Here is a 27,985-nt window from a genome sequence, read left to right on the forward strand (position 1 = left end):
GGTGCCTCTCTCCCCAACCTCTCCCTCCCCAGGCAATAGGACCATTCTCCTGCTTGCTTGTAGGGCCAGTGCCTCAGAGATGCCTCAGCAGCCCTGATACCTGGCCTCCAGGCTTTTTTTTCTTACTGAGCAGGAAATAAACTTATCTGAATTACTTGACCAGGAAGCCATTTCTGGCAAGTCCCACCACCTATAATCTGGTAGTCACTTCAGGCCATAAGACTGGTTTTTCCAGTCTTCTTACCTACATACTATCAGAAGAAAGCAAATGTCCCTCAAACTAAGAAATGGAGAAGCTATATTCTGTATCTTGGTTTGCAGCTTGAGACATACAACTGAAAGTAGGCAGTTAAACTAGAACAAGTCTCTGCCTGGCGCTCATCAGATGTCTGCTGCCTGTCTCTCGTGCTGCTATTGGTAACTGCATGTCCACCCTGAGGCTCAGGATCTGCTTTCCGGATGGGTTTTCTGTTTTCTCTGCTGGGCCATTTGTCATTTCATGCCGTCTTCAAACAGCCTTCTGTTTTAATACCTGATGTGGACACATTTTTGAGACTGTGAAATGAAACCGTGTGTGTATTCATTTCCTTAATTAGCTGCCTATGTAGCATCCTCCTTCCCACCTATATAACCCTTCCATGTTCATACTTTCTTTACCATACATTCTTCTGTCACCCACTAGTTCCCTTGCTACCAATAAATTCTGACACATACTTAACATCAATTTACCTAATCCACAATCTTGGTTTTTTGGACAGCACTTATATGCTTTTTAAAAGCAGTTCAGAGACTGATCTTCAGGAAACTGGAGAGTAAACGCAGCAGCACTTCATAGAAAGAGCAGCAGCCCTGCCCTCAAAGGCACGAGTGGCCGAGAGCAGAGGACTCTGGCCCACCCTGCCTGCTGGAGCTGGCCGCTCCCCACAGCTTCCCTGTGCCACATGCAGGAAAGAACTCAGCGACTGCCCCGTGAAGCCTGCGGAAGGCGAGTCTCTCCAAGCAGCAGGGAGAGGCACGGAGGGAACAAGTGGCAGAAGAGCAGTGGAGGAAGAGAAGGGAGCACTGGAGAACCGCAAAGAAGGCGGTGCTCCTGAGCACACTGGGGAGGAGAGGGCAGGGGCTGCCCTGCGGTGACGAGAGCAGACCAGCTCCTGCATTCGCCTCAGACCCCGAATCCCACCGTTTGCCCACAGCTGTTAACACACGAAACACAGGAAGGAAGCTTCAGCACAGAAAAGGCCTGACACCAACACAGCATTGTTCAGAACGCGGAAAAACAGAAGCCACCTTCACAGCCCCAAGGAAGGGAAGGTTTCCGTAACATGCGGCACAGTTCCTACTGAATGCAGCGTGAAGAGAGGTCAGCTGGAAGTTCTGTGGCCATCAGAGGAACAGGTATAACTCAGTGTAAGGAAGGACACAGGATAAAACTGTATGTATGCCACAACAATCTGAAAGTCATACAAACGAGAAAGTGCAAGACACAAATGCAGCAGACCCCTAACATTAATGCCTTTTAAACAGACGTGCAGATGACGTGTGACCAGGTGTGAGATCCCTAAGACTAAAACTGTCTATGTCGTGTGAGCCAGCTGTCCCCTCTTCCTACCCTCCAGGAGCCTAGAACCCATCCCTCAAGTAGCTTTGCTGGCCAGTAACTTCCAGGATTGAGGTGTTAGGTCGTACTTCTTCTTAGAAGATAAACAAAGTGAGATGTTACTTTGGTGAAATTTGAAAAGTTATGTTGTAGTTTTCACAGGTATATGGGATGCCATTCTACTCTTGATAGAGGATTTGTAAGAAAGGCAACCCCAAATACAAACACTCCTAAACTCTTCCATTTGGGTATGGGGATGATCTGGAGACACATACCCCGTCCCCCATGCATGGCTCTACTGACGCATGGACACAACCTGAGGAGGGTGGAGGGGAAGGAAGGCGCATCAGTACCACACAGACTTCATGCTGTAGAGGAGCTACACCATGCTAAGCATGTGCTGAATGGAGCAGAGAACACACATGTGACCATCCTGGGAGCATACACCATTCTAGCAAGAGTTCAATTAAAAAAGACATACCACTGCCTGTAGCATTTAAGGCGCTAACACCCAGCTTCCAGGCAGCCACTGATTTACTACCATTTGAGACTGCTGGGGGCCCATGTGCATTTAATCTCTTTCTATGAAAACTAATGCCTAACCCTACTTTCCAAAACTCCTGGAAGAACAAATGAGGTGTTGACACAATAGGGGACCAGAGACAGAAGGGGTGCCCGTGTGCTCACAGAATGGTGGTGGTGGGAGGGGTGCCTTTTTTCCTGAAGATGATGGGGATGTTGGCACAGAGTCAGACCCGGGACTATCTGATTGCTACTGAGAGTGCAATATTAGTACCGATATTCCTTCCTAGAAATTTGCTGAAACATCACCACCCTACTGGCGTTTAGGCTTACTTTAAATGACCCTGAAGTGAATCAGACAGCAATACAGCTTTGACACTAGCCATGTTCGCAGAACATTCTGTTATCCCAGAGAATAAATAATCCAACCACTGACAAAAATCAACAGAATGGTGTTCTATAAAGTATTACTTGAATTCCTTTTTAAGTGGAAGAGCAAATGCACTGAGAACTCTTCCACACTTCATAACTCAAACGTAACTTTTTAAATTTCATCAATTTTAAATAAAACTATTTACAAAGAAAAGTTAAGCAATTCCTTTGAATGCTTATGGCTAAACTCTGGTGAAGATTAAAAATGTCTTTCATGCCCCAGCGCCCCGCCCCCGCAACTTGAAGGGGCCGGCGCTGCGGCCGCCTCAGAGCCTCCAAGTCTAGCACGCGGGGCAAGGGGCAGTGCTGAGGAGACGAGCCTGAGGCACGGAGGCTGAGGCGAGCTAGGTGCCAGAACAGTCCAGGCAGCTGCAGCGCAGCGGGAGCCATAGCCAGAGCAGTCCCGGAGCAGAAACGGCCGCTGTCGCCGCTGTCCACAAAGCCCAGCCGAACTGGCCATGGCGTTGTCGATGCCACTGAATGGGTTGGAGGAGGAGGACAGAGAGCCCATCATCGAGCTCTTGTCAAGGCTGGCAGTGATGGTGAAAGCATAGGAAACTGCCCCTTTTCCCAGAGGCTCTTCATGATTCTTTGGCTCAAAGGAGTTGTGTCACAACCACTGACCTGAAAAGGAAGCCTGCAGACCTGTAGAACTTGGCTCAGGGGACCCACCCACCATTTATAACTTTCAACAATGAGGTCAAAACGGATGTAAATAAGAGTGAAGAATTTCCTGAAGAAGTCTTATGCCCCCACCCCCCCTCCAAGTACTTAAAGCTTTCACCAAAACACCCAGAATCAAATACTGCTGGAATGGATATCTTTGCCAAATTCTCTGCATATATCAAGAATTCAAGGCCAGAGGCTAATGAAGCTTTGGAGCGGGGTCTCTTGAAAATACTGCAGAAAGTAGATGAATATCTGAATTCTCCCCTGCCTGATGAAATTGATGAGAATAGTATGGAGGACATTAAGTTTTCCACACGTAAATTTCTGGATGGCAATGAAATGACACTAGCTGACTGCAACCTGCTGCCCAAGCTGCACATTGTCAAGGTGGTGGCGAAAAAATACCCCAACTTTGATATTCCAAAAGGAATGACTGGCACCTGGAGATACCTAACTAATGCCTACAGTAGGGATGAGTTCACCAACACCTGCCCCAGTGATAAGAAGGTTGAAATAGCATACAGTGATGTCGCCAAAAGACATCAAAAGACATTACCAAATAAAAGAGGACTTATGAGAGAAATGTCTTCACATCTTCCCCTGACTAAGAACATACTTTTCCTAACAGACTGCTCCTCTTCCTAGAAAGTAGAAACTTTATTTGGCATGAACATGCAGTTATTCCAGATTAGGATAAAGCATAGACAAGGTATAGTAGCTGCCTTGAAATATATATACTCCTAAGCAGTAGTACGTTGAAATTCCTTTACCCTGCCTATATCCCCTAGCCCGTATCCTCTTCTCCTCCAATTTGGAGACACTCCATCACAAACTTTCACTCAAAAATAGTGTGCCATCTCTCTGGAGCCTTCATCACTGGAGTCCATTCACTGTGTATTGATGACAGAACTTTTGAGGTGCACTGTTCAACCATTAAAATAGTAACTGTAAAAAAATAAAAACAATAAATAAAATAGTTAAAAAAAAAAAAAAAGTCTTTCATGGGACTGGCTGAGTTTCGGCATAGTTTAAGACTCAATTACCAGCTTTGAGAGAACCTATGATGAGAGGAGGACGGGCTGAGGCCAGGCTGTGCTACCCTGCAGGGCCCAGAGCTCCAGAAGGCAGAATGACATGACAGTGCAAGATTACCAAGTGTGGGGGTCTGGGGTCTGGGGAAATGACTAGCTAAGAGGTGTTTGGAGGCAGTAAACAGGAGTATGGGCTGTGATGGTTATTAGATGTCTAAAGCAATCTAAGCCAAAACGTAGACTACAGGAGACACGGAAAGTTTAAATATTATTTCTCTACTGCACTCTTAACACTATAAAATGATGCTTCACCATTTTAAATTTTTCTCACAAACCAAAAGGGCTTCTTGCCCTGGCTACATCTTGATCATCATGTAATGATTACATCCCATGCAGTCCATGAGTATCTCAGACAAACAAATCCTTAATTTCTTACCTACATGATAACATAGCCTTGAAAAATTAAGTATAAAGCTCAGTATTGTATGTAAAAGAGCACCATACTAACAGTCTGACAGCTTTGATTTCATCATCAAAGGAGGATTATATACATTCTCAATCATGGCAAGTCAAGCGATTTAATATATTTCCTTCTCTGTAATTATTCCTCAGAACTCCAGAGAAGGACTGCATCATAATTAATGAAAGCAACCAGCAATTTAAGCAAAAAGCTTGCAAGTCTTTAAAAACCATAATAAAATGCTCTAGTTAACACCATTCTATGGAGGAACTCACTGTGATCTCATTCAAGAGAATCTTTTTCTTAACATACATTGTTAAGAAGTTATCCTAAATTGCCCCCAAATTGTCTACAGGACCACTTATTGACACTGGTGATGTCATTATGCTATCTGGAAGGAAAGTGTCACCATTTTCCAGAATACTCACCAAGATTATAAAGGAAGCCAAAATAATAACTACAATTCTTATACATTGACGGATGAAATCAGCTACAAAGAATATGTCAAGAAAGAACACTTTTCCTGATTCCCTCTGAGGATAAAAATGTTATAGATGAGCAAAACTACAGATGAAGGATAGGTCTGTTATTTGAAGCAATGATGAAAGAGGAAAATGGAGAGGAAGAGCTGCTAGGTGACCACCTCTCTCTGTCTCTTCACGCTGAATGAAGACATAGCACCTGGGAATGAAGCTGGGCCTGGTCTAGCTCCCTTGGAGTCTAGCGTTCTCAGCTTGCTAATGACAAGAGAGTAAAACTTAACCCTTTTGTCATACAGGCCAGAACTTTGGCAATCATGATACTTCTGGTGCGTTTCTGCTCTAAATTGTTTCCCAAGGAATAATATGATGATCTCCAAGAAGGGGCTGTGAGATGGGAGTTCAGTCCATCTGAACTGGTGTTCAAATTCTATTTCAGAAGGGTGGAGGTGATGGGAATAAATTACTGACCTTATTTGAAAATAAACAGGCAAGTTCCACTTATTACTGAAGCTGTGATAGGCAGGATGTGCTCTTAATCTTTTTATACTGGCCTGTGATCCACACTGCCGTTCAAATGTTCTTACAAAATCCATACTTATGGTATATTTCTAAAATAAGAACAAACAGGTGGAATTTTCATTTTAAGGAAACTAACCAGAATCAGGATCATATACTGAAAAATGGAAATCAAGATAAAGATCAACACACAGAATCATAGGTTTAAGATCTAATTAGGCCCTTACAGGATCTTCCTCTGAAGATCCCCACACTGAGTAATGCCCAAAGTGGTTCTATGACTTGCTCAAGGTCTCAGGTGGCAAGCCCATCAAGAGACCCAGGTATTCTAAGTCCAGCGGTCTTTAAGTGACAGCTCTCACTCATCTTCTAGGGCACCCCTAACTGTCCACTGGAACCACGAGAGATCACAGATTAAGTGGTATAATTTTCACTGCCTTTCGAGAAGAAGTAGAAAATTTAAAGAAAGGGAAGAAAGGAGGGAAGAAAAGGAAAGCAATTACTCAAACCATGTGAGTAATTACATCATTTTTATAGATGGGACAGCATGAAGACTGACAAGGGGAATCTAGCAACACCACTAAGAGCAGCAGGTAACACTTACTGAACACATATCATCTGGACACAGTGCTTACAATTCTATTATTTAATTTAACCCAGAAAACTACACTACTAGGTTAACTGCTTTCATTATCATCTCCCATAGAGATGACACTTCCTCTTCTGCTCAGGCTCAGAGAGAACTGACTCAGAAACAAGGCAAGGAAAGAGAGGAACCAGAAGCCCAGACAGTCAGCAGTGAAAACTGCAGCTGCACGTCCTTTGGCAAGGGCTCTCAGTCCCCAGGCTCTAGGGAGGACACTGCAGGATTTCCCACGGACTTCTCACTGAAGAGAAGCTCCATTCTGGGTCACCAAACCAATTGCCTAAATACGATGTCTGTGATTACATGGGAATTGTAGTACAGTAAACACCATATAGTGTTAAATTCCTTTCAGCTGGTTTGGAGCTGCTGCTGCTAAGTCACCTCAGTCGTGTCCGACTCTGTGCGACCCCACAGACGGCAGCCCAACAGGCTCCCCCGTCCCTGGGATTCTCCAGGCAAGAACACTGGAGTGGATTGCCATTTCCTTTCCCAGTGCATGAAAGTGAAAAGTGAAGGTGAAGTCGCACAGTTGTGTCTGACTCTTAGCTACACTTACTGAATTCCCTAAGTGTGGTCTAGATGTGAGGAGCTGAGACAAAGAAAAGTATTACTCATCCCTTTTGGGGTAAAACCACACCCCTGCATATAATGGATATTAAAAGAATGCAAAAATACTTCTCTCTTCTCAAAAGCATGTCTCATTAACATTGAAAACTGAAAGCATTTCTTGCAAGAAATGTAACCACGAACATTAAGTATTAGTTTAGAATTCTAAAGTCAATGATTTCATCAGAAAGCTTCATTTCTGAGCTAAAAAATCTCCTGAGCCTAACATGATCAATATGATTCTCTAAAGAGGGATGCAAAGGGTCTAGCATTAGCATTGCTAATGCTTAAGACCATTACCTCATTCTGCTTATGGTATCTATTTTTAAAAGCCCTACTTTATTTATTTACAAAGATCTACTTTATAAAGTCACAAAACTCAGTGTCACACAACTGGCTGAAAATCATATTACTTAATTATATGGTTCAACATACTGTAACAAGGGTCAAGAGAACAGATAAGTGGTATTTCTGATAGTAAAGTTCTGAACTTGTGAACTTCACCTGTTGTGAAGTTATCAGGCCCAGACTCACCACACTCAACTTGTGCCTCTCTACACTTTAAAAATCAGTAAGCAAAGCGACCAAGCACAATTAGAAAAAGAGGCAAATAAAGCTGTTAGAAATGAAAACAATGATAAATTTGAAACACGTGAAAAGGAATTTAGACACAACTGAAAAAGGAATTCTTGAACTAGAAGAAAAATCCTAAGAAATTACCCAGAATGTAGCACAAAGAGATGAAAAGTAAAAAAGTAAATTCAGGAAACATGAAAGATAAAGTGAGGATAATTAATTAAGAGTTCTAAAAGCAAGTAATAAAGGAATGAGACAGAAGCACAACTGAGTCAATGAGTAAAAATGATACAGAAATGATTTAAAAAACCACCAATCCTCAGATTCAGAAAACCCAACAAATCTTAAATTCAGCAAATAAAAAGAAGTCCACACTAGATAGATCATAATGAAACAGCACACCAAAGTCACTGGGAAAATTTTAAAAGGAGCCAGGGGAAAAAGCCATGATAACTACCAAGCAACAACAGCAACAACTACTTTCAAGTGACAAAGTTCAAAGTGCACAGAATTCTACTTCCAGCAAAACTACCTTTCAAACATAAAAGGTATAAAGTTATTTTCAAACAAATATTAACCAAGGGTTTATCATAAGAAAGTGAAATTTATTATCAACAGAAATTCATAAGAGATGAATTTCAGGAGGAAGAAAAATGATCCAAGAGAAAAGGTATAACATCCAAGAAAGAACAATAAGCAAAGGAAATTATAAACAAGTGGAATAATTTTGAGAGGAGGATGATGGCCATGTTAAAGCAATAAAAGTAATGCCCAATTGGGGGGGCATAAAAAAATAAAAATAGAAATAAGACCCTGGTAACTAATATATACTATGGAATGGCATGATTGGCATCTAAGATCTTTGTGCTGCATGGGAGGCTGAAGAATACCAGTAACTTTAAATTCTCTTAAGTAAACACTAAGGTTACTTAATACACAAATAAATAGAGGGCAGAACTTCCAAATTAGTAGAAGGGTAAAAGAGAATAAATGAGAAAAACAAATTCCCGAAAGTGCAAAAGAAAGAGGTGGGAAAGAAAAAAAAAAAAAAGACAAGAGAAAGGAAAAGAAGGAAGAAAAATGGGACAAATAGGAAGAACTAAAAAAACCACAAATATATCAATCACTATGATCATTGTCAATTTAATAAATTACCTAATTATAAGACAAAGATTGTCATATTGAATAAAAAAATAAAAAAACAAAAATCAAAATCCAGAACAGGAAGAGGAGGAGAGGCACCAAGAGGCTGAGCAACAGGGAACTGAGCAGGAGAGCGGGGTGCAGACTCAGGCCATTTGGCCTAGAGTCTTCATTCTTCTCCAGGACACTACATAACATCTTTAAAAAACAGAAAATTAACATATGGGTTTACTTCTGATACATCAACCACGAAGTCCTTTAAATAAAATAATTTTTTTTAAAAAAAAGGAATATCAAGGCCTCCTAATCTTTCAAATTATATAGGACATTTTTATACTACATTAATAATTACAATATTAGTTATATAATATATATACTACAATCCAATTACTACTTCTTGTTTTCCTTCAAAGTGATATAGCAGAGTTCTACAAACTTAATTTTTCATCGAAAACAACTGTAAAGAGATTTGCTTTCAATGGTCCTTAAGATCTTTTTTAAAATTTACATAAAAAACATCCATATCTAGTCATACCTGCTTCTTGACTGAATTCTACCTTACATTCTAAAAAATATTCTTAGTCCCCAAAGTATCAGAGACTATGACCTGAATAAAATAATGCGTGTATTTTTAAGGTAAATGCTGGCTCCGCAACTCAGACTGTGATTTTCAATAAACCACAGAACTGTGCAAAAGACTGTGCAAAAAAGACATGATTATTTCAGGTTAACACCTTCAAGAATCAAGACAACAGAGGGAAAGGTTCCTGGTGAAATGCATCAGGATCCCCAGGATTAAAAAGTGAGGGTAACTTTTCTTCTAATCCTCGTACTATTTCTGGCCAGACAGAATTCACCAAAAAATCATAGCTGGGAACAGTATTTCCCTTTTCACTGTAAGATAAGAGAAAAATTTCAGTCAAATACACCAGAAACATCTACTTACAAAAAGCCAAATTCCACTGTGGTGTTTTAGTAAAATACAAGTTCCTTGGCATAAAATTTACTTCAACCTTTTAAAAACAACTGTATTTGTCAATTATTTTGTTTTTAGGCCCAAACTTCTATTTCACTCCTTGATCTCATTCTCACCTAGAACCTGACACATCCTCTGTGTCCTGACTCCTACAATTATCACATAGCAGACAGCTGGGGTCAAGGATAATGGAAAACTAGGCCGACTTGCCGTGGCACAGTTTTCTCCCCCTTAAATGGGCTACCATGTTTTATACACTATCTTGAAAAACCAGCAATCTAATACCACAAGAAAAGCAATCTTTGTATTCAACCTTAACACCACTCAGCTCTAAAACACTGTTAATCACACTAATTTACCAATTACTAACAGCTTTGTGACTCAGCTATCTCTGATTACTTTCAGGTCTAATGTTCTATGACTATTTCATGTAAAATCTGGATTACAACTCCTAATACAAAAAAAAAAACTGATAACATTCATGGTTTCCATATGCACATGCTTTATTTTGCATTGTCAGCAAAAAGGCCAAATTCTGAGTTTCTAATTCACTGACTTAGGTAAGAGAGAACACTGAGAGAAAATCATGCTCTCAGGAGCCACAGCACCTGAGTTCAAATCTCAGGTCATTTAACCGTGTTTTGGTTTCCTCATCTTTAAAATCATAGGGTCATTATATGGAATAAGGTTTGTAAAGCATTTAGGATGGTGTACGGTTTGTAGAGCACTTAGCACTTACTGGCATATAGTAAGTGCTATGTTAATAGTGTTAAATACACAGTACATAAATAAAAAAGGTGGGTTCCTTAAGTTTTTCTCTACTTAAAAATCTGTAAATATCTTTAGGCAACACCATCTCACTGACCTACCCACTTTGCTGCATTGTTAACATGCTCTTATATTAAGGTAATTTTCTTTATATTTGATGAGGGAAAGGAGATGCCTATGTCCCACATACCCAGTTCCACGTATCATATCATATACTTTTAATCCCAATAAGAACTAGCTCTAATAAGGTATAGGAAGAGAGAACAAAATTGAAGATTTTAGAATACAAATGCACATATTGTGAGCAACAATGAATGACAAGATCACCTCATTTCCAAACTAAATATACAATTAAAACCTCAAAAGGAAAATTTAACTCTGCAAGATCAACAGTTAGAAAAGCTAATTTACATCCTCTGGAAAATAACTCCTGAACATCACTGCTATTGCTGGGTATACAGAGTACCCAAAGGCAGATGCTGAGCCAGGGAGGGTCCAGGACAACAAGATGATGTGGCGTGAAGCAAAGGCAGATGACCTACCAAGGTACAGTCTAGATACTCAAATTTCTGAGCTCTCTACATGAGTTCTGCCACCCTGAAAACTGTGGAAAAGAACAAACATGTGAGGCATGAAACTTGACATTTCAGGACCAAGACTAGGCTTGTCAAATCTAAGGATCAGTTGTTTCGTTACTGTGGCCTCTTTAATTTCACATGATGACTTCTATAAATTCTTATCCCAAATCCAAATCCAACTAAATCTTGATTATTATTACACAAAAGTGGCAAAACAAATCTTCATCTGAAATCATCTAGTGGAAACAGAGAGGGTACTTTCCAGTCAATCAGCACATTTATTCCCTAGGTTTCTCTTTTCAAAAAAAAAAAAATTTCAAGGCTAAAAATAATTTTCACTCCATGAAGAAAGGGACTTGACTTGCCTTTCTAGTGCTGCAAATTGACTGAGTCTTCCATTACGCAAACACTGGATAGTTGCTGTCTTAGGACACTGTGCCAGGGGTGGGGAGTATGGGTTGTGCAGGATGGGAGCAAGCTGTTAAGATGGAAACTAGTCCTCAACAGAAGCAAGAGCAACACGCAATCGCCTGCAGAGAACAGGATGAAAGCCAGACTTCAGGATGAAGGTGAGAGGTCTCTTGAAGGAAGTGGCATCTGCGTTGGGGCTTCACATGGGATGACAGATCAACAAAAAGAAAGGGAAAGGCAGAGGACTCTGAGGAAAAACACAGACCCACCAAATGTGTGCCGGGGACCAGCGGAGCAAGGGAAGCCCAAAGAGTGCCACACACAAGGACCACTGAGGCCGGAGTGCGCAGGGCCTCGTACGCTGCATCAAGATGCCTAGACTTTCCTCCACACGCAACAAGAAGCCACTAAAGACTTAGGAAGAAGGCAGTGCCTACATATCAGAATTGTGGGTCAATGTGACAGCCGAAGGGCAGAGGGGAAGGGTGAGAAGGGAGAGGGTGGAGGCAGGGAGAGGAGGTGGGCAGATCCTGTTATTCTGGATAAGACTATGACAAAGGCTTGGATCAGGCCAGTGGTGACAGTGAAAGGCAGCCGGGTATTTATGAAACAAAGCTAAAAGTATGGAAATCAGGCAAGAGGAGGGAAAACTGAAGATGACTTTAACCACAATTAATATAAAACTTGTTGAGTTACACTGAATTCATACTTATAAACAGATTACAACATTAAAGTAATGGAAGGAAACCAACTTTTATTTCACATGTAATTGAGGAAAAAGTACACAAAAGGGGAAAATATGGGTTGTGAATTCACAAAGATGTACCCTTTACCTCTGCCCTACTCATTACAGTTTCCTTCTGAGGCGATGACCCACACCCACCTCATAGTGCCATGCTAACAATTCACCGGGGGAGCGCATATGAACCCGACCCAAAGGAGGCAGCAATAATCAGCAGGCACAAGTTCTGAGTATAGCTGCTTAAACTACCTTGAGATGGCTCCTCCTGTGACCTCTCGAAGAAGGCGGCAGTGATGGGGAACGAACTCCAAGAGTTTATCATACATGAGCTGGAGATCACTCAGACGACTATCAACAATCTGCTCTAGAATCACCTATGAAACGAATAGTATTTAAAAAAAGCATCTCAAAGAGAGGTATGAATTACACACTACAGGGAAAATAGAGAAAACCTCAAAAGTATGCTTCCTCATGCCTCCTCCTCCCCAGCTAACATGTTTTCTAACAGTAACAGCTATACTCAGAATGAGTTTCAGGATTTGGAAGCACAGCTCTGACCCAGGGGAAACACAGGTGGGTGACAGAGACTGGCCTGAAGCTGGAAAGCCAAGCACATTTGCCTCCTCCCCTCCCGAGACTGAAAACAAAATAAAATGACACTTTCCCATAACAACAGCCCCTCCCTGTACTGACCTCGGCCTTTTCTTCTACCATAATTCAGATCAGGGGAAGGCGTGAGACAGAGGAAGATGTAAATATATATTTTATTTTACTTAATTATTTTATCTTTTGTGTTAAGGTTGAGAGTCAAGAGGCTAATGACAAGATAAGCATACAAATTTAAAAAAAATTAAAATGTGGCCTTGGTTTATTTAATATGCCACTGAAACATCAAATATTTCTCTCATTTAGCACATTAGGTTCAGTTCAGTGAAAAACAAAGGCATAAGTTAGTAATGATTTTCACTTACTGGGACAGAAATAATGTAGGTAATTTGTCTTTTTCATTCTTATCAAGTTAGGTAAGAAATACAACAGGATAGGAAGAGAGGAAACTGACAGATCATTTACTTTTAGTAACTCTAATAAAAGCTGAAAGGATTACTGAAGTTAATCCTTACATTTCATTGTTATCAATGGGATTCCATTTCCCCCATTTATAAATGGGAGGCTTTCATCCCAAAGTCATGGTGAACAGGGCTTTGTACTTACTGGACAGAAAGAGCACCCACACTGACAGAGGACTGAAGAGTCTGCAAACACTGAGGATGGGCTTGTGACTTTTATCAGTTTGAACCAGATGAAGCTGCTGCTTTTGTGTGTCAGAAGACGTTGAGTATTGGCAACTTCATATGGTACAGTCTACATCCTGGCTGCTCAAAGGCAGAATATGCTTGCTTTCCAAAGTGTAACTGCATCCTTGGAGATGAAGGACACTGGATAGTGAGGTTTTGGACTTAGGGTATTACGCTGCTAATTTGCCTAGGAAAGTCCTGCATCAGTGACTATTTCCTCCCTCCCACCTTCCTGGCTAAGAGACTCCTCAGTATTCAAGACTTAGGCCACATCTCTGTGAAGACAACCTTCAGCACAGATTTTCCATGGTCAGGGTTTCAGCAGGCTCCCTCACCAGGAACTTATGCTGCGGCTTTGGTATCTGCTTACTTGTTCCATTTTACCCACTAGACCAATAGTTAAAAATTCATTTTAAGAATTTAGTGGCAAATAATTTACATACCATAAAACTGACCTAAAAATGTTCTGATACATTCCTTCTCCCTAGGCAAGACCCTCCTCCCACTAAATTAACATGATCCCTGGGCTACAGCATCACTAAAAAATACTGAGAAGGTGCCTGACTCCTGCATGCTGGTTGTAACCACCAGGGACCAACCTTTTCTTCCAACTGATGGTACTACAGTAACTGAGAATCTTTACAGAAAGGCCTCTAAACTACCCCTTACACCCAGTAAAGCATCCAAGACAGAGAAGATGCTCTATGAACATCTGCTGAATGAAGGCCTTATTCAACAGTACACAAACCTCATCTACGTACAGTTTCACGAGGACTTGACCAACTGACGCCTCTGCATCCCGTGTCTTGTCAATTGTGGCCTAAGTCCGTAAGCAGTGCTGAATAATATCGACACTGGAAGTCTGAAGACCTTCTAATAGGAGGCCTTCCAGTGACTGTTGTAACATGGCTGCAATACCAGCTATACGCTGCAAGAAAGACAGATTAAAAAGCTCCAGTTGTAATCATTTCTAAAGATCCAAACACAGACATAACAAACTTCTTATCCCAACAGAAGATATGTAAAATTAAATATTAACATTTTCTGGAGAGGAAAAATGAATCTCTCCTCCTCCTTCTCACATCTCTTTGTAAGTTAATCTTTGCTGTATCAAAGGAGGATTTAGATATCACTTCAGAATGAGGTGCTTTTGAGCTACAGGGTAAATCTGACAAACATCATGATTCTAAAGTCCAGTCAAGAGTTTTGGATAAATTAATTCTGACTAAATCATATAGTGTGTCAAGTTACATGAAATTTAGAATTAATTTTACCCTTATAACTCAGAGAATAAGCCTGTGTCTTTACACAAAATCTATCATGTGCGACACTTAGGAGGCAGGGGCCTAAAAAACAAAAACTGAAAGAGAAAATTCAAAGCTAGCTTCAAAATCCTGCAGATCAACAACTATCTGAACAATACAGGCATACCCTGGCGATACTGCAGGTGTGGTTCTAGGCCACCACAATAAATTGACTACTAGCACAATAAAGCCAGTTATGGGGGTTTCTTGGATTCTCAGCAGATATAAAGCATATGTTTATACTGTACTATATACAGTATATTGAATTGGCAAAAGCATTATGTGAAAAAAAAAAACAAGATACAGACCTTAATTACTTTAATTAAAACATGCTTTATTGCTAAAAAATGCAACCATCATGTGAACCTTCAGTAAGGTATCATCGTTTTGTTGGTGGGGGTTTGAAATACTGTGAAAACTACCAGAATGAGATACAGAGATAACAGCACTTGAAGTGAGCAAGTGCTCTTAAAAGGGTACTAGCATGGTGATAGACCTGCTTGACGCAGAGCTGCAATAAACCAATTAAAAAAAAAAGTGCAGTATCTGTGAAACACAATAAATCTAAGGGCAATAAAACAAGGTCTGCCTGTACCAGGTAAAATCAGAATTCTTTAGCAAATTCCTAAATACTAAAGTGTGAAAAATCTAAAACAACAGTTACTGGTCTTATTTTGTCCAAAAGAGGCAAGCCTTTGCTTTGAACAGCATGAAACTGTAACTGATTAAATTCTGTGGCAATTCTCTCCAACATTTGTCCAGTCAAAAGCGGGCTAGTGGAGACAATTAAAAAGAGTTAATTCCTAAAGGTTTTTAATTTCCAGGAATATATCACAGGATCAGCAATCCTGATGCTTTCGTTGTGCTTTTCTATAGCCCCCTTGTTATAAGGTAGAAGCTACAGCATCCTTTGTACCATGAGCTTTTACAGCATGTTCTAGGACAGTGGAAAACTAGAAAAGTTAAGCATAAGCCCCTGACACTGCCAGGCCCCGACCACAGGGTCCAACCGAGAAGCAAGAGCTGGCCCAGGCCAGTGTGGGTGTTTCCATCTCCTCCCCCAGCCTCTCTCATTCAGGGCCTTCTTCATTGTTAACTTCCCTTCCCTCTCTTTAGCTCTACCCAGTTATTTACATTGCCCTGGTTTTCCCTCCTCTACAACTCAAAGTTGCTGATTTGAATTTTTAAAAAGTCCTCGAAGGTGATTCTGAGCAAGAAACAGCATAATATCTATTACACTAAAGATGGAATACCACAAAGGAACAGTATTATAGAAAAAGACATTGTGATGCATCTCTATCAAAGGAAGAGTAGGGATGGACAAAAACGGAAAGAAAACAGGAAGGCAGGTATGGTGGATGTCGAGTGAAGATAAGCTGGCAAGAACTGCTACATGCCAGGTATGGGCTGATGGCACCTCAGTGTCAGACAACCCTGCCAGAGGAGTTCCCGTTAGCCTTCCACTGTCAATGACGCCAGGAGTTGAGTTCCATGGCTCTGGCTGCACAGTGGAATATACAGCACGAATCTGTCCATGGTGCTTCCCATGGTGCTGGTATGAGCTACTCATTTTCTGAGTCACTCACCTACCTGGCTGATTTAAAATTCAGACTAGAAAGATAAAAAGACAGTTGCAGTATGTACCAAAGAAAATGGTCATCTTTTTCTAATTTCACAAGTTTTTTTTTTTCTTGTTGACAAATGTTAACTAAATGTGCCTATCCTGTTTCTTAATGATGTAATGCTAGGGTAAGATACATAAGTGGCAATACTCTGGGCATTACTCTGGTCTAAATGAATTTAGGAAAGATGAAAGCCATTTCATATCTTGAAGATCAACAGAATTTTGCCAATGCTTCTCTAAGGCAATTCCAAAGACTAAAATTCTTCCAATAAAAGCACACTCCTCTGATTCCCTGTGAAGTGATGTATTGGAACTGTGGCCGACAACCATAAAGCCTTTATAAGGATGTATTATAAACTTTACCATCTCACACCCTCCACTTTCCACAAGCTACACTCAAAAACACTGAACCATAGACTTCGCTTTTCTTCTTTCTCAGAAATGAATTTTAACTAAAAAATAAAAACAAAAAAATTAGGCTAGATGCGAAGTATTAATTTATGTAATATTTAGTGAAGAAAATACTTACTTACCTGCTTGCTTCTAGTGTAGATGTTTCTTTAGAATGTTGAGAATTAGATTTTTTCAATTTTCTCAACTGATGGAATAACCTATATAAGCCACAACACACATAACTATAAAATAATAATTAAGCAAAACACAAAGTTATCACGATATTTCATCTTAATCATCTTATTTCCCCATTCTAAATTCAGGGACACACAAAGCAAGAAGTCAACTTAAGAGTATGTAGGGCATTCTATATTTTGAACACTTCTACATAAAACTGAATTCCCAAGAATGCAAATCTTAATTTTAGGTGTCAAGAAGCAGCACATTTTCAATATTCTACTGCAAGTTTATAGTTAAAAAAAGAGAAAACTAGACTTTTTGTTTCCTCATTTCCCACACTATTATTCCTTTCTTCTCCTATCTTAAATGAACCTCTCTATAGGTAATACATTTATTTTCTTATGACCCTTTTTCATGTTATAACTGTAGCTTCTGATCATCTTTATCCTATTGACATGTACATGACACAATTATATGCTTAAGCATCAGTTCATTAAAGACATTATTACACAACTTTATCAAAGAAGTTGAGCATTATACAAAAACCCATCCTTAAAAGCACAGAAAGATATAAAGCACTCATTAAACAAACAGTTCCCAGAACTACACAGTAGTATAGCACTGGGAATTCTATCCAGTGCTCTGTGGTGACCTGAATGGGAAGGAAACCTAAACACGAGGGGACGTGTGTGTGTGTGTGTGTGTGTGTGTGTGTGTGTGACGGATCCACTCTGCTGTGCAGCAGAGACTAAAGTGCTGTAAAGCACTGGACTCCAGTAAAAATCACTCTAAAAAAGACAAAATAAAACATGTGAGTAGTTACTGAGCACCCACTGTGCACCAGACACTGATCCAGGCAGGGAGCACATGAGTGAACGGAACAGGCAGAGTCCCTGCTCTCACAGGCTGACAGCCTTTCCCAGAAAGGCACTGCATTCTTGAAATCTCTGGACGAAAGCTGATAACTGTCTCAAATTCTAATCCCATTACATCCAATAATAATGGATATATATATCATATGCATTATGTATTATATTACAATATATACAATAATGGATATGTAATATTATATGATAATGTAATATTATGTCCATTAAAGTCAGAAAATAAAATCAAAACATGAGACTGCTAAAAATTAAAAGTAGTGCATGCAGAGGTACAGTTAAGAAGTGGAAACAAAAGAAGTAAATGTGGCAGAATGAGAGAGCAACACACTAGTTTTTCCACTTGCAGGAGAACACTGGAAGAGCTGGCCTTAGAAGGCCTACTTGCTCCCGAATCACTAAAATTTGAATATCTTCTTTACAAGGGTGCTGAGAAATTAGTTTTATGCCTGTTAAACTGTAAAATGCTTCACTGATACCAGTTATTCCTGTGTCTTGTTCTGGAAAAATTGAGGAATGTTAATTTTGTGTCCATTTGGGTACCTCTAAAATTCAGCTTTATTTCAAATAGTTAACATGACATTATAAGCACAGAAACAGTTTTGGGAGAAAAAAAAGTTTCATATGGTGAGAAGTTGAGAAGACATGAGGCTTTGAGCTGGCATGTAGCAGAAGAAATCTACATTTAAAATTTTTTGCTATCATTAATAAAGCACAAGAAGATTATGCAATATTCTTTGTCTTTTTCTTCAATGAGTTACTTTACCACACCCTTCTTTTTTTTCTTTTTTCTTAGTGTTTATTTTTTTTTCATTTTTTTATCCTTTATTTATTTATTTATTTTTTCAGTGGGTTTTGTCATACATTGATATGAATCAGCCATAGATTTACACGTATCCCCCATCCTGATCCCCCCTCCCACCTCCCTCTCCACCCGATTCCTCTGGGTCTTCCCAGTGCACCAGGCCCGAGCACTTGTCTCATGCATCCCACCTGGGCTGGTGATCTGTTTCACCATAGATAATATACATGCTGTTCTTTCGAAACATCCCACCCTCACCTTCTCCCACAGAGTTCAAAAGTCTGTTCTGTATTTCTGTGTCCCTTTTTCTGTTTTGCATATAGGGTTGTCGTTACCATCTTTCTAAATTTCATATATATGTGTTAGTATGCTGTAATGTTCTTTATCTTTCTGGCTTACTTCACTCTGTATAATAGGCTCCAGTTTCATCCATCTCATTTGAACTGGTTCAAAGGAATTTTTTTTAATGGCTGAGTAATATTCCATGGTGTATATGTACCACAGCTTCCTTATCCATTCATCTGCTGATGGGCATCTAGGTTGCTTCCATGTCCTGGCTATTATAAACAGTGCTGCGATGAACATCGGGGTGCACGTGTCTCTTTCAGATCTGGTTTCCTCAGTGTGTATGCCCAGAAGTGGGATTGCTGGGTCATATGACAGTTCTATTTCCAGTTTTTTAAGAAATCTCCACACTGTTTTCCATAGCGGCTGTACTAGTTGGCATTCCCACCAACAGTGTAAGAGGGTTCCCTTTTCTCCACACCCTCTCCAGCATTTATTGCTTGTAGACTTTTGGATAGCAGCCATCCTGTCTGGCGTGTAATGGTACCTCACTGTGGTTTTGATTTGCATTTCTCTGATAATGAGTGATGTTGAGCATCTTTTCATGTGTTTGTTAGCCATCTGTATGTCTTCTTTGGAGAAATGTCTGCTTAGTTCTTTGGCCCATTTTTTGATTGGGTCATTTATTTTTCTGGGATTGAGCTTCAAGAGTTGCTTGTATATTTTTGAGATTAATCCTTTGTCTGTTTCTTCATTTACTATTATTTTCTCCCAATCTGAGGGCTGTCTTTTCACCTTGCTTATAGTTTCCTTTGTAGTGCAAAAGCTTTTAAGTTTCATTAGGTCCCATTTGTTTAGTTTTGCTTTCATTTCCAATATTCTGGGAGGTGGGTCATAGAGGATCTTGCTGTGATTTATGTCGGAGAGTGTTTTGCCTATGTTCTCCTCTAGGAGTTTTATAGTTTCTGGTCTTACATTTAGATCTTTAATCCATTTTGAGTTTATTTTTGTGTATGGTGTTAGAAAGTGTTCTAGTTTCATTCTTTTACAAGTGGTTGACCAGCTTTCCCAGCACCACTTGTTAAAGAGGTTGTCTTTTTTCCATTGTATATCCTTGCCTCCTTTGTCAAAGATAAGGTGTCCATAATTTCGTGGATTTACCTCTGGGCTTTCTATTCTGTTCCATTGATCTATATTTCTGTCTTTGTGCCAGTACCATACTGTCTTGATGACTGTGGCTTTGTAGTATAGTCTGAAGTCAGGCAGGTTGATTCCTCCAGTTCCATTCTTCTTTCTCAAGATTACTTTGGCTATTTGAGGTTTTTTGTATTTCCATACAAATTGTGAAATTCTTTGGTCTAGTTCTGTGAAAAATACTGTTGGTAGCTTGATAGGGATTGCACTGAATCTATAGATTGCTTTGGGTAGAATAGCCACTTTGACAATATTGATTCTTCCAATCCATGAGCATGGTATGTTTCTCCATCTGTTTGTGTCCTCTTTGATTTCTTTCATCAGTGTTTTATAGTTTTCTATGTATAGGTCTTTTGTTTCTTTAGGTAGATATACTCCTAAGTATCTTATTCTTTTTGTTGCAATGGTGAATGGCATTGTTTCCTTAATTTCTCTTTCTGTTTTTTCATTGTTAGTATATAGGAATGCAAGGGATTTTTGTGTGTTAATTTTATATCCTGCAACTTTACTATATTCATCGATTAGCTCTAGTAATTTTCTGGAAGAGTCTTTAGGGTTTTCTATGTAGAGGATCATGTCATCTGCAAACAGTGAGAGTTTCACTTCTTCTTTTCCTATCTGGATTCCTTTTACTTCTTTTCCTGCTCTGATTGCTGTGGCCAAAACTTCCAACACTATGTTGAATAGTAGTGGTGAGAGTGGGCACCCTTGTTTTGTTCCTGATTTCAGGGGAAATGCTTTCAATTTTTCACCATTGAGGGTGATACTTGCTGTGGGTTTGTCATATATAGCTTTTATTATGTTGAGGTATGTTCCTTCTATTCCTGCTTTCTGGAGAGTTTTAATCATAAATGGGTGTTGAATTTTGTCAAAGGCTTTCTCTGCATCTATTGAGATAATCATATGGTTTTTATCTTTCAATTTGTTAATGTGGTGTATTACATTGATTGATTTGTGGATATTAAAGAATCCTTGCATTCCTGGGATAAAGCCCACTTGGTCATGGTGTATGGTTTCTTTTAATATGTTGTTGGATTCTGTTTGCTAGAATTTTGTTAAGGATTTTTGCATCTATGTTCATCAGTGATATTGGCCTGTAGTTTTCTTTTTTTTGTGGCATCTTTGTCTGGTTTTGGAATTAGGGTGATGGTGGCCTCATAGAATGAGTTTGGAAGTTTACCTTCCTCTGCAATTTTCTGGAAGAGTTTGAGTAAGATAGGTGTTAGCTCTTCTCTAAATTTTTGGTAGAATTCAGCTTTTGTCCTGGGCTTTTGTTTGCTGGAAGATTTTTGATTACAATTTCGATTTCCTTGCTTGTGATGGGTCTGTTAAGATCTTCTATTTCTTCCTGGTTCAGTTTTGGAAGGTTATACTTTTCTAAGAATTTGTCCATTTCATCCAAGTTGTCCATTTTATTGTCATAGAGCTGCTGGTAGTAGTCTCTTATGATCCTTTGTATTTCAGTGTTGTCTGTTGTGATCTCTCCATTTTCATTTCTAATTTTGTTAATTTGGTTCTTCTCTCTTTGTTTCTTAATGAGTCTTGCTAATGGTTTGTCAATTTTGTTTATTTTTTAAAAAAAACCAGCTTTTAGCTTTGTTGATTTTTGCTATGGTCTCTTTAGTTTCTTTTGCATTTATTTCTGCCCTAATTTTTAAGATTTCTTTCCTTCTGCTAACCCTGGGGTTCTTCATTTCTTCCTTCTCTAGTTGCTTTAGGTGTAGAGTTAGGTTATTTATTTGGCTTTTTTCTTGTTTCTTGATGTAAGCCTGTAATGCTATGAACCTTCCACTTAGCACTGCTTTTACAGTGTCCCATAGGTTTTGGGTTGTTGTGTTTTCATTTTCATTCATTTCTATACATATTTTGATTTCTTTTTTGCTTTCTTCTATGATTTGTTGGTTATTCAGAAGCGTGTTATTTAGCCTCCATATGTTTGAATTTTTAACAATTTTTTTTTCCTGTAATTGGAGATCTAATCTTACTGCACTGTGGTCAGAAAAGATGACTGGAATGATTTTAATTTTTTTGAATTTTCCAAGACCAGATTTATGGCCCAGGATGTGATCTATTCTGGAGAAGGTTCTGTGTGCACTTGAGAAAAAGGTGAAGTTGATTGTTTTGGCATGAAATGTCCTATAGATATCAATTAGGTCTAGCTGGTCCATTGTGTCATTTAAGGTTTGTGTTTCCTTGTTAATTTTCTGTTTAGTTGATCTATCCATAGTTGTGAGTGGGGTATTAAAGTCTCCCACTATTATTATGTTACTATTAATTTCCTCTTTCATACTCGTTAGCGTTTGCCGTACATATTGCAGTGCTCCTATGTTGGGTGCATATATATTTATAATTGTTATATCTTCTTCTTGGATTAATCCTTTGATCATTATGTAGTGTCCTTCTTTGTCTCTTTTCACATCCTTTATTTGAAAGTCTATTTTATCTGATATGAGTATTGCGACTCCTGCTTTCTTTTCGTCTCCGTTTGCATGAAATATTTTTTTCCAGCCCTTCACTTTTAGTCTGTATGTGTCTCTTGCTTTGAGGTGGGTCTCTTGTAGACAGCATATATAGTGGTCTTGTTTTTGTATCCATTCAGCCAATCTTTGTCTTTTGGTTGGGGCATTCAACTCATTTACATTTAAGGTAATTATTGATAGGTGTGGTCCTGTTGCCATTTACTTTGTTGTTTTGGGTTCACGTTTATACAACCTTTCTGTATTTCCTGTCTAGAGAAGATCCTTTAGCATTTGTTGGAGAGCTGGTTTGGTGGTGCTGAATTCTCTCAGCTTTTGCTTGTCTGTAAAGCTTTTGAATTCTCCTTCATATCTGAATGAGATCCTTGCTGGGTACAATAATCTAGGTTGTAGGTTATTTTCTTTCATTACTTTCAGTATGTCCTGCCATTCCCTTCTGGCCTGGAGGGTTTCTATTGATAGATCAGCTGTTATCCTTATGGGAATCCCTTTGTACCACACCCTTCTTATCAATAGGACTTTAATCAGCCAGGGAGTGAGAAGACCTGGGCTCCAGCTCTGGCTGAACCCCTCAGGAACCTGGCTGAATGCTGATGCCTAAAGAGAAAAGAAGATTCCACACTCCTATCTGCAGAGGTACCAAGAGGAGTGTATCACACTGCATCCATGAAAGTGTCGTTAGCTCCAAGGTGCTACCATAAGCCCGTGTTTAACAGTATGACACTCAAGGATACCTTTTTTCCCCTAATGTCCTCTTGTTTAGACATTCATTCATCTACTGCCCGAATTCCTTCACTGACAGATGACCGAAGACTCTTTAAAAGAATAAAGAAAACGTATTGCAGAAATTGTTTTGTGGCATTACAAAACTTACACATTAAATTCCATGTAACTTAATTATCTTTGGGCCAGTATTATATAGATATTGACAAAAATACATAATATCAAATATACCTGCTGTTGAGGGTACTCATGATTTGAAGGCAAAATGACATATAAAGCCAAGATCACAGAGGATTAACGGCCAAAAGAATAATAATATTGGGTTGGCAAAGAAGTTAGTTTACTTTTTTACCATAAGATGGCTCTAGTAGTGCTTGGCTGTCTTTAATTTCATTAGAAATAATTTTGTAAGACTGTATTGTGACAGCTGTCATATCAGTGTGCATTAAAAAAAAAATCAAGACTACTGAATTTTTGTGTAGTCATTTTAATATTAAAGGAGAAAAAAGCAACATTTTCTGCGTATTATGCTTTATTATTTCAAGAAAGGTAAGAATACAACTGAAATGCAAAGTAAGGTTTGTGCAGTGTATGGTGAAGGTGCTGTGGCTGACTGAAGTGTCAAAATGGCTTGCAAAATTCTGTGCTGCAGACTTCTGACTGGATAGATTTTGCCACGGTTGAAAAGAGCAGTTGAGGTTGACAGCAATCAAATTGAGACCTTAACTGAGAACAATCAATGTTATACCATGCAGGAGATGGCCAACATACTCAAAATATTCAAATCAATTGTTGAACACCATTTGCACCAGCTTGGTTATGTGAATCGTTTTGATGTTTGGGTTCCACATAAGTGAAGGGAAAAAACAACCTTCTTGACCATATTTCCACAGGGAATTCTCTACTTAAAAGTAACAAAAATGTTTACTTTTTAAAACAAATTGTGACAGGAGAGAGAAAAGTGGATTGCTATTGTTGTTCAGTTGCTCAGTTGTGACCGTCTTTGCACCCCATGGACTGCAGCACACCAGGCTTCCCTGTCCTTCACTACATCCCAGAGTTTGCTCAAACTCATGTCCATTGAGTCAATGATGTCATCCAACCATCTCATCCTCTGTGGATACTGTACAATTATGCAGAATGGAAGAGCTCGTGGGACAAGCAAAATGAAGCACCACAATCATACGTAAGGCTGCTCTTCACCCACAAGTGATGCTGTGTATACGGTGGGATTGGAAGGGGATTCTCTATAATAAGCTCCTTCTGGAAAACCAAATGACTAATTCTAACAAGTACTTGCTCCCAATTAAACAAACTGAAGGCAGCATTAGACGAAAAGCATCTGGAATTAGTCAAGAGAAAACGCATAATCTTGCATCAGAATAACTCAAGACCACGTTTCTTTGATGACCAGGCAAAAACTGTTACAGCTTGGCTGGGAAGTTCTGATTCATCCACCACAGTCACCAGACATTGCACCTTCAGATTTTCACTTATTTTGGTCTTTACAAAATTCTCTTAATGGAAAAATTTCAATTCCCTGGAAGACCATAAAAGACACCTGCAACAGTTCTTTGCTCAAAAATATAAAAAGTTTTGGGAAGATGGAATTATGAAGCTGCCTGAAAAAAATGGCAGAAGGTAGTGGAACAAAACTGTTAACACACTGTTCAATAAAGTTCTTGGTGAAAATGAAAACTGTGTCTTTTATTTTTACTTAAAAACCAGTGGAACTTGCTGGCCAACCCAATACATATACAATCACCGCCATACGTGGTCAGAGTACAGAAAGAACCATCTGAATCAAACACTAGGAAAATCTGGCGCAGGGGATGGAACTCGAGTCTGACTTGGAGAGCCTGTGGAGGCCGACGGTGGAGGAGAGCAGTCACTAGAAGACAGAGGGTGGAAAGGTACAACTGACAGGGCGCACTCAGGGTTGGAGGGTGCACCCGGCTGCAGAACAGGCTTCATTTTGGAGAGAAGTAGAAATAAACGGGGGGTGGGGGAGATTTAGGAGAATTTTAGACTAGATTCTATCAGGAACTAAACAATCCTTAAGCACTGATACTTCATGATGCCATGTTGTTCTAAGGATATTACGAATCAAGGAGTAAGGAAAAGAAGGGCCAGGAAAAGGCAGCTCATAGGTGGAGAAACATGTCCAGAAGCTAATAAATTAAACAAAATATGAAGAGTCAGGCCAAAGCAAAGGTAAAAGAAACGATGAGAATAAACTAGACATGGCAACCCACTCCAGTATTCTTGCCTGGAGAATCCCGTGGACAGAGGAGCCTGGCAGGCTACAGTCCATGGGGTCGCAAGAGTCAGACATGACTTAGCGACTAAACCACCACCACCAGACAAATTACAAAAATTTTATAGAAAAGTGAATTAATTCATTCAATAAACATGAAATGTCTACTAACAATCAGCCAATGAGGATACAATGATGAATTAGATAGAAACAGTCTTTTCCCTCAATGATCTTAGAATCTCAGAGAAGCTTCTTGAGTTGAGATTAAAAAGGCAGGTGAGGTCTTGGTTGATGAGGAGAAGGGTGGTGATAAAGACAGCCGCAGAGTAAGGGACGGTAGGTGGTGCTGGCAGCTGGCAGTGTAGGACAAGAGCCTGAAGGCATGAGGTCAGTCGAGGAAGTTCAAGCACAGGTGGGCAGAGTGGAGAGAGTTCAGAGAGAAGAGTGGAAGGTTAAAAAAGGATGGGGTTCGGGAAATGTCATAGCTACAGGTTGGGAGAAGAGGAGTCCTGAAAAGGAGTCAGGAAGGCCACGCAGAGGCTGGTGTGAAATCCAGCAGCAGACCAAAAACTTCTTTCTCTTCTATTCCAACAAAAGGCACTTTAATAAGCTTTGTGAAATTCAAGTAAGACACGGACTTTCAAACAATCTGCTAGTTCAAGGCACAGCCCACAACTAAACCTCTTTTAAGAATTTTTTCTTGCCTACCCTCCTCGGGACTTCTCAGCCCTGACATTCCCATTGTCCTGCATTTCCTACAGTTTTATCCAAGCAGAACCTCTTTACTACATTATCTACTGAGAACCCTGCATATGCCAGGTACTGTCTCGAGGCAAGGAGCATAAGGCCACGTGGTCTGCTGACACACGCAGAAATGACGGTGCAGTGCTTCACAACGAAGGGAGGATGGAGGTCGAGGCGCCTAGCACAGCCCAGAGGGTGAGGGGAGGACAGGGCGGCAGTTTTCTGTTGTAGGTGATACCAAAACTCCCTCTCCACTGTTCACCCGGATGAAGTCCCTGTTCTCATGGCTTAGGGGCAGACAGTTCCATTCCCAAGGGAGAGATTTTCTCAGAGAAACTAGGTATTACACGACATTTATATTACCCTTCAGTTACATCAGGGGTTAAATGGCTGGTATAAACTGGTCCACAAATCTAACTACATATAAAATATTGTCTGGGAAAATACTTGTAAAACGACAAATTTTAAAATGTAAGTAAGCCAGTTCTAAGCTGGAGACCACTTATACATGGGTGAGGTGGTATTAACAAATTTAATTTTTGAAATACCCTTCTCCTCCTCCCCGACATTTAAAAGTGTCTACTCTACTCTTGAGAATTTGCCGTCTTCAAACCAAATATGTTTCTTAGGTTGTAATATCACATGCAAATCATTTACATTTTGAAAGTATTATACTATAATCATGGAACATTAAAAAACACCAACCACAACAATCACAACAATCTAACAGATTAATAAAAAAGAATTCTTGGAGAAGGCAAACAAGTGTAATATGTTTTATGGTAGATTGTTGACTGTTATCTGGGGACGTACCAGAACCTCTTCTCGTAACTGTCCCAAAGGCACAGAAAGCTGACTGAGGGCCTTGTCCATACCAACGTAAAGGCAAAAGCATGTTGGCACAGACGCATCAGGGCCAGGATTAACAGTGAGGCCTATGCTTAATGATCAAAGCAGTATTAGGCTTAGGTTATTCTTTCTGTACAATTAAATGCTGCTAGTAACTACATAACAAAAATGTTATTTGGCCATAAACATTGCTCCTTGAATGTGAAAAACCTGTTGATACATAAGCACTATAAAAATAAGGAAAGTCATAATAAATAAAAAATTCCTATGCACAATTTGCCTTTGGGATGAAATTTTAAATGACTTAAAAAACTAACAGGAAAAATAGCTATCTCTGTTGTTTATGATATTCAACCAGCTGATATGAAAGTCTGACGGACTACATCTCTCCTAAGCATTATTATAACCCTTCAGAAAAATCCAAATTAAATAGGATGGAAATAAAATTTTCAGGGTCTCTAATCCTACTGGAACATTTATCTTAGTGGTGTATTTCCCAAAAGCAAATATGGCTCATTATTCTCAATGTTTCTTGAAATTCCCATAGAGATGGCTATTTTCCATACCTCTTTCGACAAACAGACTTAAAAACAAAATATGAACAAGACTTTCGCAAGTATGAAAACTCAAGTGTTTCTAAACAACTTTCCCAAGTGATTGATATGCTTCTTATAAACAGTTCCTACATTTTTATAAGATGTATAAAAAGAGGCTTCTTAATGATCAATATTGGCCAATGTTTTCTCAACCTATCTCTGGCTAGCACATGTTCCTAAAAGTAAATAAAACATTTCCTTAAGAAGAGTTAATATCTGCTCT

At 39.5% G+C, this 27,985-nt stretch overlaps 1 protein-coding gene and 1 pseudogene across 5 annotated transcripts in view; one reads left to right on the forward strand and one right to left on the reverse strand.

Moving 5' to 3' along the window:
* The window catches only part of LOC133066800 (conserved oligomeric Golgi complex subunit 2-like), a 42,686-nt gene that overhangs the window by 4,222 nt on the left and 10,479 nt on the right, over window positions 1-27,985 (reverse strand). The window contains exons 3-6 of one of the 5 annotated variants that reach the window (XR_009695205.1): window positions 16,912-16,989; window positions 12,405-14,378; window positions 5,662-5,801; window positions 3,991-4,165 (exon numbers count right to left, since the gene is read on the reverse strand). Coding sequence is in view for 3 of the 5 variants with exons in the window: in XM_061158222.1 (XP_061014205.1) it covers window positions 23,938-24,042 (105 nt within the window). In the remaining 2 variants the exon portion in view is untranslated. The other 4 variants (XR_009695206.1, XM_061158223.1, XM_061158224.1 and 1 more) reach the window with 4 other exon arrangements.
* LOC133066799 (chloride intracellular channel protein 4-like) lies at window positions 11-4,034 on the forward strand (annotated as a pseudogene).

Source organism: Dama dama, chromosome 12 (assembly GCF_033118175.1).
Source record: "Dama dama isolate Ldn47 chromosome 12, ASM3311817v1, whole genome shotgun sequence".
Classification (NCBI taxonomy): Eukaryota; Metazoa; Chordata; class Mammalia; order Artiodactyla; family Cervidae; genus Dama; species Dama dama.